This window comes from Lepus europaeus, chromosome 5, assembly GCF_033115175.1.
Source record: "Lepus europaeus isolate LE1 chromosome 5, mLepTim1.pri, whole genome shotgun sequence".
Taxonomy (NCBI): Eukaryota; Metazoa; Chordata; class Mammalia; order Lagomorpha; family Leporidae; genus Lepus; species Lepus europaeus.
Window position 1 is genome coordinate 149,540,559 of NC_084831.1, and position 13,540 is coordinate 149,554,098.

At 48.9% G+C, this 13,540-nt stretch overlaps 1 protein-coding gene across 1 annotated transcript in view; it reads right to left on the minus strand.

The window, feature by feature from the left end:
* The window catches only part of PTPRN2 (protein tyrosine phosphatase receptor type N2), an 800,540-nt gene that overhangs the window by 647,758 nt on the left and 139,242 nt on the right, over nt 1-13,540 (minus strand). The window contains exon 7 of the mRNA XM_062190222.1: nt 737-1,094. Within this exon, the coding sequence (XP_062046206.1) occupies nt 737-1,094 (358 nt within the window). The remainder of the gene's footprint in view (nt 1-736; nt 1,095-13,540) is intronic.

The window sequence follows — 13,540 nt, forward strand, 5'->3', positions numbered from 1 at the left end:
CATCTTTTATCAGAAATCCACTTTAGGGTGGTTCTGGGGAAACACTCTTAGAAAATAAATAGCTCGAAGCTTTCTACGTATTGTGGAGGAGCTGCTTTTCCGGGATGATCAAAATAAATTAGGTTGTAATGCACCTGCAAATATTGAAGACCACACAGTGTTGACACAGCAGTCAGTCCAAGGTCTGCACTATACACTCGATGTGCTATACACAGTAGAATCCTCAGAGGAGATCCTACTGAGGACAAGGCAAATAACAGCTGACATATGAGTGACCACGTGATCAGCCTCTTCAAGCCGGGAGACAGGGGACACATGGAGGCATTCCTATTTGGTTTCCCAAAAACAATGTACACGACACATACAACCTATGGGCCATGTTCTCCATCCAATTTTTTCATCTCCATCAATAAAACCATGCACTTGTGATGTGCGGGGAAGGATGGGAGAGAAGTGAGAACTCAATATGGACAATGGCACCCCAGGACAGGAGCACCCAGCTCTCCCTCCAGCAGCAGGTGCCCCCCTGGGCAGGAAAATGGCCTGCTCTTCCCCCAACACTGATGGGGCCTGGGGACCTGGGAGTCCCTTTGCCACTCTGTCCTGCCTCTGCCACGCTGTCCTGGAGGGAGACATTGATGGGAAGACCTCACAGCACGGGAAAGATGCAGTGAACCGAGCATCAGCAAGGGCCAGGGAAACAGGTGAGCAAATGAGACACAAGGGGCTCACTCACCATCATCCATGCTGGGGTCTTTTGGGTCTCCTGGAGGTGAGGACCACTGCTGGGGGGCTGCTGGTGCCGAGAAGGGCCTCGGTACCCTTGAGGGATCACGCAGGAGATACTGCAGCCCCGGGTCGCCCTCCCTGGAGGCCGCAGGGGGTCTCTGAGCAGTGTAGGCGCTGAGAGCCGCCATCAGGTGCTGTCTGTCCACACCGCTGTCCACCTTGGGAGTGAGCTCATCTGGCTGGAGTCGGCTGAAGGTGCGCAGTGGGAGGTCCTCAGGGTACTTGGTCCGGGTCACGGGAGGATAGGTCAGTGCGGATGTGTGGGCCACGTAGGTCAGGATGCTCTCAGGGAATGGGCCATCACCCTGAAGGGGCAGAGGAACAAAACAGCAACAGCTCAGGCTCCAAAGTCGGCCACTCTCAGTCGCACCTGGTCTCGATTTGCAAGGCCTCTTACACACCAGGCATCTATGAAATGCAAACCCAAAACAGGGCTCTCCGCTTTCATACCAACGCCATACCAACTTTGCTATCCCACCATTATTATTGCATTGGCTTTTTTTTTTTAATGGTGGGTTTTTTTTTTTAAACTTTTATTTAATGAATATAAATTTCCAAAGTATAGCTTATGGGTTACAATGGCTTCCCCCCTCCCATAACTTCCCTCCCGCCTGCAACCCTCCCCTTTCCCGCTCCCTTTCCCCTTCCATTCATGTAAAGATTCATTTTCAATTCTCTTTGTATACAGAAGATCAGTTTAGTATATATTAGGTAAAGATTTCAACATTTTGCCCATATAGCAACATAAAGTGAAAAAACTACCATTGGATTACTAATTATAGCATTAAATAGCAATGTACAGCACATTAAAGACAGAGATCCTACATAATTTTTTTTTCAAATTAATTAATTTTCTATGCCATTTCCATTTTAACACCAGGTTGTTTTTTTTTTTTTTTTCATTTCCAATTCTCTTTATATACAGAAGATCACTGGCTTTTTGATAACAGCTTTCTTGTAACTCAGACGCCATGAAATTCACCCAACTCAGTGGTTTTTAGCATATCCAGAGTCATGCAAACACCACCACTATCTAATTCCAGAACAATCTCATCACCCTGAAAAAAGAACTTGGCACCCTTCTCATTCCTGACTTCATTACCTGGAAGCCACTAACCTACCTTTTGTCTCTATGGATTTTCTTACTTTGGACACCTTATGTAATTGGGATCATACAACCCGTGGTCCTCTGTGTCTGGCTTATTTCACATAGCAGGTTCTCCAAGGACATCCTTGTGGTAGCAGGGGTCACAATTTCCTATCTTAAGGTCAAATAATATTATTCCACAGTACATACAGCCCACATTTTGTGTATTCTTGATCAGTTTATACCCATTTGCATGGTTTCCACACCATGACCATTGGTGTATTAAAATGCTGATGGACACATGTTTTCAATTCTCTCGGATATATACCTAGGCTATAGAAGTGCTGGGACATAGGAGTCTGTATTTAACCTACTGACAGCCTGTTGTCCAGGATAGCTACATCATTTTCAAATCCCACCAGTAAAGTATGAGCAGCCCATTTTCTCCACCTCCTTGTCAACACTTGTTACTGTCCATCTTTTACTGCAGCCATTCTAGTGGTTAGGATGTGGTATCTCCTTATCGTTTTGATTTGCATTTCCCTGATGGCTGATGCTGTTGGGTATCTTTTCTTGTGCTTTTTGGCCATTTATTTATCTTCTTGGGAAAGACATCCATTTGTCTCCTCTGCCTGCACAGTGTTTACTGTAACTCCAGAAGGCAGCTTTCTCCATAATTCAATCTCTCCTTCAGTAGTCTCCAACAACTTTGTCTGCAGGTCTCTACTTTGGTCCCACTCCTTTATTAATGATGTGAAACAGTTCTATAGCCTGCTTTTTAAAAAATAATTTATTTGAGAGGCAGAATTACAGACAGAGAGAGGGAGAGACAGAGAGAGAGGTCTTCCATCCGCTGCTATACACCTCAAACAGCCACAACAGCCAGAGCTGGGCCAATCCAAAGCCAGGAGCCAGGAGTTTCTACCAGGTCTTCCACATGGGTACAAGGGCCCAAGGACTCGGGCCATCTTCTACTGTTTTCCCAGGCCACAGCAGAGAGCTGGATGGGAAGTGCAACAGCTGGCACTCGCCCTTATGGGCTGCCCGTGCAGCAGGAGAATGCTTAACCTACCACACAGCGCCAGCCCCTAGCCTACTTTTTCAAAATAGCAATATTCCGTGCAAGGGGGTTTGCCAGGTTCCTTCACCAAATAACGACCTCTGACATCACTTACTGGCCGACGCCGTGGTGGACATTGCATTGAGCCCCTCATTGCTTTGGTGAATTCCCCTTGGTGACGATGACCCCTTCATACTTTGTTTCTGCCACTGGAGATGGCAGGGCCCAGCGGCTGTCCCTCTCCAGCTATAAAAAATGCGAGAAATCTCAAAGGTCTACCTCTCACGTTGGTGCTGCCCAAAAAGTCAGGGACGTGCACAACTTGGGGGCCCTCACAGTGGCTACGGCTGTCCTGGTACACACCCAGAGCTCCCGTGAAGGTGAGGCATGGCTCCACAGGCCACTCGTTTTTAAATCTTCTCATATTTTCTCCCTGTACCTCCCCAGGGTACATAATGCATGCTGAGTCAACAGGGATGCTCCCCCCAACAGCTAGTTAATGTGTTCAGTCCAACTGAATTCAAGGCGAGTGGTTCCGACTCCCAGGTCTGATGACTTTCGAAAACACCTGGGTTCAGGCTTCGGCGACAGAGTCCCACGTGGCCGAGCTGGAAGTGCAGAAGTGGGTAGAAACGGGCTTGGGCTTTGGCACTTGTGTACGCACAGGAAAAATCACTTGACCTTTTGAGACTCAATTCTGTTTTCTGTCAAAGAAGGCGATTAGATATGATCTCTACATTTTTTATTATTACGTGCACAATGATGTGACTTACCCTATCATCCAAATTGTCCCACTTTGTCCAAGAACTAGCTGAAATGAACTGCTCGTCATTTAGCAAAGAGAAAGCAGGATGAGAGAGAGACAAGAGAGAGAGGGAGAGAGCGGCATCACAGCAAAGAGCCCCTCCAGCCATTTCCCACAAATTGGGAGCAAATGCCAATCTTCAGCTGAGCCTGCACTTCCCTTCGGAAAGGCGCTCGCTGAACACCTGGTCAGGTCACCAGGCTGGGGGCTGGGAACTCACATTCAAATACCTCATTAATGTGCCCAGGAGCATCCCTCCTCTCTTTGCCAGGAATGCAGCCCAACCTGGAGCTTTCTCTCAAAGGGCCTTTAATTAACGTCGAGTAGAGCAGCCCCAGGTAGAGCCCATAGCAGGCTTCACACGATGCATTACAAGATCACAGCAGAGTGTGGGCTGAGCAGCAGACTGGGACAAACAAACTCTTCCTGGTTTGTTTATGCTCTGAATCAAATGCAGGTGAAGAGGGAGAGAGCAGCCCAAACAGCGGCTGCAGGAGTAACAGACAACACCTGCTTCTCACGCCACATCAGGTCCTCTCCAAACCATGGCCGGTAACACGGTGTCCTTAAGGCGAACATGGCCACCCTCTCTAGGTGCCATCTGAACTCATGGTGTTTCTACAAAAGACAAGGTGGAACCCAGGCACCTACCTACACTGAAGAAAACCAGTAGGAGAGAAGGCACGCATGGGAGACCAGGCCAATCCCATCAGCACAGTTCTGTGTAACTGCAACTTGGGACCACTTAGCTTACCTCTTTAAACCTCACATCTACAACCCTGCAAAACTGGAAAAACCATTTCCTTTTCATTAAAAGTAGCTGTGAGGGCTAGGGAGTGCAGAGCTAAGAGCGCCTATAGCATACATCTATCTCAGAGGAGGTATTTGATAAATGGCAGTCACTGTCAATACCACCAGCAGCAGCAGCAGCGTCTCCACCATTGGCACCACCGTGATCTGCATCAACTCCACAGTCAGAAATATCATCACCACCATCACCACTGCCTTCGCCACCACCATCAGCATCACCAGCATCAGCACCGTGGCCATCGCCAGCAGCCTCACCAGCATCATGAACGCCCCGCATCAGCACCCCCAGCAGCATCATGCTAAGACCGCTGTTGTGTGCCAAGCTCTGGATACAATGTATCAGAGAGAATAACTCAGCACTGTCCTCAGACAGCTTGCAGACTGACACGGTTGTAACAGTAACTGTGACTGAAAACGAGACTCTCATTTGGGGCAAGTCAGAGCAGCTTTCTGGAGCCAGCTCACTGTTCCACGTGGCCCCTCCTGGTGTCACATCCCCACCTGCCCAGCAGCGAGAGGCACAGAGGACGAGCTCCCCTAGCTCCCCGTGCTCCCAGCCTGCAGGACAAGGATCCAGAGCCAAACATCAGGGCTCCTTCCTCTAAGAAACACGTCTGTCCTGGAAACCCTCCCAGCCCAGTCCCCGATTGCACAATTATGATTCAGCCTGACAGGGAGACCCGGAGGTCCCGGGAGACGCACGTGCCACGGGCACCGAGTGGAGGAGATTTCCTTTGCGCACGGGTTGCTCGTGCTCATCAGCTATTCTCTTGTGCCAAGGATCCAAAACAAATGAGGAAACTCAAACCAGGACATCTCTGACCACATAACACACATTTCCTCCCGTCTGCCTCACAGCCTGAAGGCAGCCTTGACAGGTATGTTGATCAAGACCTGCTTGCCTGCTGGCCTGACAAAGCACACCGTCGCGGGGCCGTCCACCGGCTTCCTAATGAGACAATGCCAGGAAGCGACTGGAGGCAGCAAGATTTGGGAGCTCAGGGCGGGGCGCGGGGGGCGTCTCTGGCACTGGCCGTGTCCAGCTCATTAATGGAGACTGGGTTACTTTCCTGCTCTGGGCTCACACCATAAGGTGGTTCTGGCGACTTGCTCTCTCTTCTCTGCCTCTCTCTTCTCTCTGCGCCCATAAACCTCTTGCTCTCTCTCTCTGTGTCTCTGTCTTTTCCATCTCACCACGGCGGCAGTGGCCATGTGTCCTAGGGTTCAGCTCTCTGTGCTCCTCCCTCCCCAGTGCAGGGGAAGATGGAAAGGTCATTCTTACTGACAATGTTGTCTCGAGGACAGAAGAGTGTTTTGCCCTGAGGGAGGCAGAGGTGCCTGTGTATCTCTGCAGCCTAGACACACCTTGCAGTTAGAAAAAAAAAAAGTCCCCGAGCAGTTTTTACCAAGTTCACAAAACCTATGGGGTGAGAGAGGTGTTCCGTTCTAAACTAGCACACGGACACATTGTCCAGAAAGTTGACAGTAATGTGAAATGTAGATGTTACAGATCTCCACGAAGGATGCACATCCTGCCAGTTTGGGATTATTCTAAAGAAACAGCGATGACCTAGAGCCAGTATCACCATTTCTCCCCCACTCTAGACTGCCTCTCACCCTCTGTCATTTCTGCCTGCTCATGCTCTCTTCCCGGCCTGCACTGTGGCCGTTCCAGCCTCCACAGCCTCCAGCCCTAGCCCTGGCAAGGAGAAAGTACACAGAATGGGTTGAGGCCAAGAACTGCAACCTGGTGGTCCATGTGCCCTGGCATCGGTCAGTTTCTCTTCACGACAGTGGGATACCTGTACAGGCTAACTTCATCCAGAAAAGAGGTTTATCTCAGCTCACAGTTCTGGAGGTTCAAGGTGCACATGGTATGGCTCAGGCTCTAGCACCCGTGAGGAGTCCATGGCGGCGTGTGCAGAGTGGGGGTGATACGGAGAGTCAGGAAGCAGAGAGGCTGGGCCCAAGCTCCAGCTTTGATCACAACCCTGTTGTAAGAACGCCCTTCCGAGGCCACGCCCCCAGAGAACCAGCGACCTCCGCTAGATCCACTTCCTAAAGGTTCCACTGCCACCCAAGAGGGCCACCCAGGGGACCAAGGCTTCAACACAGAGGCCCTCGGGACACATGCGACATCCAGACTAATATCCAAACCAGCCCCTGCTCCCAAAGGCTCATCGTGTTCATCTCACACCACAAAGCACATTCATTCCAGCCCCAGGAGTCCCAGGGTCTCAGTGTCCAGCACGGCTCCACAGTCCAAGTGCAAAGCCTCATCTGAGACTCAGAGCAAACTTGTTTGGCTATGAACCCCTGTGAAAATCAAAAACAAGTTACCCCCAACAGAACAACGGCAGGATGGGCACAGAGTATACAGTCCCATTCCAAAAGAGAGAAATAGGGATAGAGCAAAGAGGAGGACTTGACCTAAAGCAAGACTAGACTCTTAAATGCTAACACTGCACGTCTGGCACTGTGGCCACCCTGTGGTGCGGGATGAGCTCCCCAGGGCTTGGGCAGTCCTGACACCCACAGCCCACGTGGTCGCTCTCTGGGGATGCACACGGATATCTGTGACTTCCCAGGGCTGGCATAGCACAGCGCTGGTTGCTTCCCCTTCCTGGGGTCTCCACATTGACTTCACTCCCACAGCTCTCCACTGGACATCACCCATGGGGGCTCCATGCAAGGGACTCCCACATTACAGCACACTACCTGGCCTTCCAGGCTTCCCTCTGGACTTTCAGTGGAAGCTTCCATGACCGCCTAACTCAGGCATCCTGCATGCCTGCAAAAGAGCACTCCATGGACAACACCGAAGCTTGCCACCAGCATCTCCAGCACCCGGGCCCCCTTGGCTACAGCCATGGACTCTTCACTAGCTGAAGGCAGTGACTCTGAGGTTTCGGCGAGCCTGTGCAAAGGATCCCGGGTTGCAGGACACACTTGTGCCCCCCCCGGCCTCTGGGCCTGTGATAGGAGGAGCCCCCAAAAGACTCTGGAGATGACCTCAAGGCCTTTTTCCTACTGCCTTGCTGATTAGCACATGACTTCCTTTTTTTCTAAAAAAACCACTTATTTCAAAGGAGAGAAAGAGAGAGAGATCTTCCATCTGCTGGTTCAGTCCCTAAATGGTTGCAATATCCAGATCTAGGCCAAAGCCAATAGTCTTGAATTCTGTCTGGGTCTATCACATGCTGACAGGGGCCCAAATACGTGACCCATCTTCTGCTGCCTCCCCAGGTTCATCAGCAGGAGCTGGTTTGCAAGTGGAGCAGCTGGGACTCGAACCAGTGCTCCGATGTGGGCTGCCAGTTTTGCGAGCACCAGCTTAACCAATGCGCCACCATGCCAGCCCCTCCATGGCTCCTACTTTGTCTCTAATCTTTAGAGCAAGTGATTTCTCCATCACACTCTCCTGCTGTGGATGCATACGTGCTTCCTTTTCTTCTTCTCTGGCCAGGCTATGGATTCTGGAAATCTCTCGCTGTGCTCCTGTTTACTCTCAGATCTCACTGTAAAACTGATCAGAAGCAGTCCATCAAACCCATGCCACAGCCTGGACACTCTGCTGCCCGGACATCTCTCCCACCAGATAAACAAATGTGTCACCTGCAAGTTCACCTCCCACAAAGTATCAGCATGGACACAAGATTGCCAGGTTCTTTGCCATAGTATGACAAAGGCGGCCTCTGGTCCAGTTCCCAGAGGGGTCCTTATCCCATCTGAAACCACATTAGCATGGCTTTCTCTGTCCACATCACCAGAATCACCTATAGCCTCATTCAGCTGTTCGTTACAGCGCTCCAGGCTTTTTCTCACTTGCTTCTCCAAACCCTTCGAATCTTTTCTAGTAAACCAGCACTAATAGCTCCTCCCCACCTTGGGTCTAGTTATAGTACCAATTGCATCCTCAACAGTGGTTTTCTCTGTGAGCCAAGTTTTCAGTATTATAACTAAAAACCCGAGGCAACCAACTGAAAAGGAGAAAAGCTTCGTTTATCTTACGGTTTTGGAGGCTAAAAGTCCACGTGGCAACATCGCAGCCTTTGACTCTGGGGAGGGGCTCCTGGAAGATGCTGGAAGGTAGAGTTTGTACAGAGGAGGGATCACACTGAGAACCAGGAAGCAGAAGAAAGACCGGGCCCAATTTCGGGCTTTTCAAACAGCCCTTTCATGAGAACTGCACACCCAAGTGATCTAAGGACTCCCCACTAGACACCACTTCATAAGGATTCCACCACTCCCCGTTAGTTCCACTCTGGGGACCAAAGCTTTCCTAAGTGGGACTTGGGACATTCAATATCCAAACTACCTCACCATCACAGCACCCAGCAAGGCCACTTGTCTATACTAACCTCAGAGGACAGGAGACCATCGTCACAAAGGGACTCACCACACAGAGCACGGGGCCCGGCTGCTGCTGGCTTTGTATGCTTTGGTCCTCCTTAACCCTCTTCGCAACTCTACAGTGGAAACAGAATTACCCCCAGTGAGGGAGAGGAGAGACCAGAGGGCAGTGCTAGGACGCGGCCCTGGCTGACTGACCCAGGGCTGTGACACACCACAGACAGTGCAGTGGCATTCCCGGCCCACCTGGTGGAAAATGCCAGAATTCGTGGTTTGGAGACGGGAGTCGGATGATCTTCCTTCCTGAGTTTACCAAAATTCCAAAAACGCTGAACAAAGAGTCCAGAATTCTACATCCATTTCCGCCACCAATAAAACATTGTATTCGTCTTTCTCAGCCTCAGTTTCCCTATCTACAAACCGACAGGCATGGACTAAAGGTCTCCCGGCTTCCTCATCCTAATTCAGAGCAAGGCGACCCAAAGTAGAATACACCCTCAGGTAAGAAGACGCCTGCTGAGTGTTCTGGTTCGCCTGATGAGCCTGGAAGCACCCAGTTGGGGAAGGCGAACAACAGAGAATAATACCGCAGTGACACGAGAAGCTAAATCAGAAGTCAAGAGAAAAGAAAAAAGATCTTGTCTTCTGCCCACGCAGAACTCAGCACTAAAGCAAAACATGATGAAAACAACAACGCACAATGCCTCGTCCCCGCTGCATGGATGTGTTTGCACACTGCCTGTTCCCTCGGCAAGTCGGCTACAGATGGCAGGGCCGGCTACACTCCTCTGACCTGCCGTGTCTTCCACTGGGCCTGGCAGGAGGAGAGGCTCAACTCACCACATGGAGAGAACCCAGGGCGTGAGAACGGAGCAGGGACAGAACGGGGAGTGGGTCTGACTGGCATGGAAATGTTTACAACCATATTGCAAATAAGATCATATCTGAGCCAAGAACTCTCGCGTCTGTCACACCTTAGATACTCAACCCGCTGGGTAAACAGGTGAACAAACACATCTTTTTTTTTTTTTTTTTTTGACAGGCAGAGTAGATAGTGAGAGAGAGAGAGACAGAGAGAAAGGTCTTCCTTTTTGCCGTTGGTTCACCCTCCAATGGCCGCTGCAACCGGCGCATCGTGCTGATCTGAAGCCAGGAGCCAGGTGCTTCTCCTGGTCTCCCATGCAGGTGCAGGGCCCAAGCACTTGGGCCATCCTCCACTGCCTTCCCGGGCCATAGCAGAGAGCTAGCCTGGAAGAGGGGCAACTGGGACAGAATCCGGCACCCCAACTGGGACTAGAACCCGGTGTGCCGGCGCCGCAAGGCGGAGGATTAGCCTGTTAAGCCACGGCGCCGGCCACAAACACATCTTAATAGGGTGGTTTTCCCTGAGCAGTTAAAATGAGCTGGTTAGAACCATAGGCTTTCTCTAAGTGGAGCAGGGCTGCTTCTGTAGGTAGCATTTTATCTGCCACTGTGAGTGTTCATTAAGAAAAGAATGGCTGCTTGGCAGTGAACTTGGGGATGATCCTCATGCCTGTGGCCCGCGTGCGTTGACCCTTGATCATGCAACAGCCACTAGTGTGCCTGCTAAGAGCGCGACACGAACCCTGCGAACAGCTCTGACGCCACAGCTCAGCTTCCCACCAAGGCCAGCGGAAAGAACGGCATGAGCAGGCACCTGTTGTTTTCGTTTTTTTAAATCAAATGCACATCATAGATGCGGCACACAAAATGTGACCGTGCTTCTCACAGCTCTGTGCCTCTGCATACCATGTCCCCATGGCATAGCAGAGTAGAGGGCAAGGAGGAACGCTGTGTCCCCAGGTGCAACCACCTAAGGCTGTATCTCTTCAGAAACAGAAGGCGAGAAGGCAGGCTTGCTGGTGGGTGTCTGGCTTGTTTCTGGTTTGGGGAAGTTAGGAATGAGGCCACCCTCTGCCAGTCTTCCGGTGAATGCCTGCCATCCCTTCCACCCAAGAGTGGAATTGCTGGGTCCAGGGACAGATAGGCCTAACTTTAAAGAAACAGCCAAACAGTGGTTGCAATAGTTTATGTGCCCACCACTTTGAGAATCGTCGTGACTCCATAGCATACGTGTGGGTGTGAGACGTTTTTAACAATTTTCAGGCAATCTCATGGACATGAAGTAGCAGTTCTTTTTGGTTTTATGTTGCACCTCCCTAGTGAATAATGATGTCGAGTAGGTTCGATCCTCTCTCTGGTTGTCTGTATATCTTTTCTTACAAAGCATCTGTTTAAAACTTTTATACATTTTTTGTGTGTGTGTGTGTTGGGCTCTCTGTTCTTTTTTAGCTTTTTTGAGGCATAAGTTGACATGCAATCAACAGTACATATGTGTTTAGACCTGGGTGCACATCAATGTAATCATCACCAATGTCAAGGTAGTGAACATACCTGTCAGCCTAAGAGGTTCCTCGTGCCCTGGGTGATACCTCCCTCCCTCTGCTCCCCAGCCGACATCCCTCAAGGCTTCCCGCCACCTCAACACTACTTGCATTTTCTACACTTTTATACAAATGCAATTATTACAGCAGGTGCTCTACTTATGCCTGTCTTTCTGTCGGCAGAATTATTTTGAGATTTATCCCGGGCTGTCATGTGCATCAATAGTTCATTCATTTTTATTGTTGGGAAGCATTCCATTCTGCAGACCAAACAAAATTCATTTACGCATTTCCTTGTTGACACAATGTGGACATTTACTATTAAAGCTACCACGACGATTCACGTACAAATCTCTGAATGGACGTACACTTTCACTGCTCTTGGGCGGAAGCAGAATGACTGGATCAGAGGTCCGTGTGTGTGTCAGTGTTTAAAAAGCAGTCAACATTTTTTCGCAGGTAACAGTAACATTCTACATTTCCATCAGCTGTCTATGAGAACACCGGTTCCTTCACCTCCTTGTCAACACTCAGACTTACTGTTGGCCATTCCAAGTGGCCTTGTATGGGATCTCGGGGTGGTTTGATTTCCACCTGTAATGAATAACGATGCTGAACATGTCACATGAGCGCATCGGCCATCTATTTATCTGTAGTGAAGTGTCAGTTCAACTCTGTTGTGCCTCATTTTTATTTGCCTGCTTTTTCTTTCTAACAGATTTTGAGAGTTAATTACACATTCTGAAAAGAGGTACTTTTCTCAGATGTATCGTTCGTAAATATTTTCCCAGCCTGTGACTCGTTTTTCATTCTCTTAACAGAGTATTTGGAAGAGGAAGATTTTTAAATTTTGAGAAAAGCCAATTTATCACTTTTTCTTTTCTGGAATGCGCTTTTGGTGTCACAGCTAGAGATCAGTTTGGAGAAAACTGGCAGCCGAACGCTACTAAATCTCTGACACATGATCATGGAACATATTTCCACTCATTTAACTCTTCTTTAATTGCTGTCACGACATTTTACAATTTTCATTGTAAAGCTGTTACACATAATTTTAGAGTTATTCCTAATTTTGAAACGATCGCAAATGAGATTTTTAAAATGCTATAATCCAGTTGTTGGCATTACGTAGAAATACAACTTGTGTTTATGCAGGGGCCTTGTGCACGCCAGCACGGTCACACTTACACACTAGCCTTAGAGGATTTGCCAAATTTTCTATAGAAGTTATTCTGTCATCCAGATTACTTTTATCCTTTCTTTTTCTTCCTTCCTTCCTTCCTTCCTTCCCTCCTTCCTTCCTTCCTTCCTTCCTTCCTTCCTTCCTTCCTTCCTTTCTTTCTTTCTTTTTTTTGACAGGCAGAGTTAGTGAGAGGGAGAGACAGAGAGAAAGGTCTTCCTTCTGTTGGTTCACCCCCCAAATGGCTACCATGGCTGGCACTGCGCTGATTTGAAGCCAGGAGCTTCCTCCTGGTCTCCCATGCGGGTACAGGGCCCAAGCACTTGGGCCATCCTTCACTGCTTTCCCGGGCCACAGCAGAGAGCTGGACTGGAAGAGGAACAACTGGGACAGAACCAGCACCCCAACTGGGACTAGAACTCGGAGTGCCGGCGCCGCAGGTGGAGGATTAGCCTAGTGAGCCACGGCGCCGGCCACTTTTATCCTTTTTCTTCTGTCACTGCACTGGCCAGGACATCCAATGCCATGGTGAAGAGAAGACCTGAGAGCTCACGTCCTTGTCTAATTACAGACACCATCCAGTATCTGCTAGATGTAGGTTTTTAATCATAAATGAAGTTGGCTTTCTCAAGTACTTTTTCCGTACCCAGTGAGATATGTTTTTTGTTTCCTTTTTGATACGGTGAGTGATACTGATGATTTTCAAGCATCAAACCAACCCTGAATGTCTGGAATAAAGTCTCCCTTGAGTGTGATATACTATTCTTTTTATATATTATTGAATTTGATTTGAAAAAAAATATTGCTTCAGATTTTTGCTCCTATATTTCTAAAGGATAATTATCTGCAAATCAATAGTTTTTTTTTCTTTTAATGTATTTGTCAGGTTGACTTTGACACACTGAAATTTACTGAGATTGATTTTGTGGCCCAAAACAGAATCTATCTTTGGAAATAGTCTATGTATACTTTAAAAAGATATGTATTTGGCCATTTTTAGGTGTTCGATTCTATAAATATCAATTGAATCAGGTAGGCTGATATGCTTCAA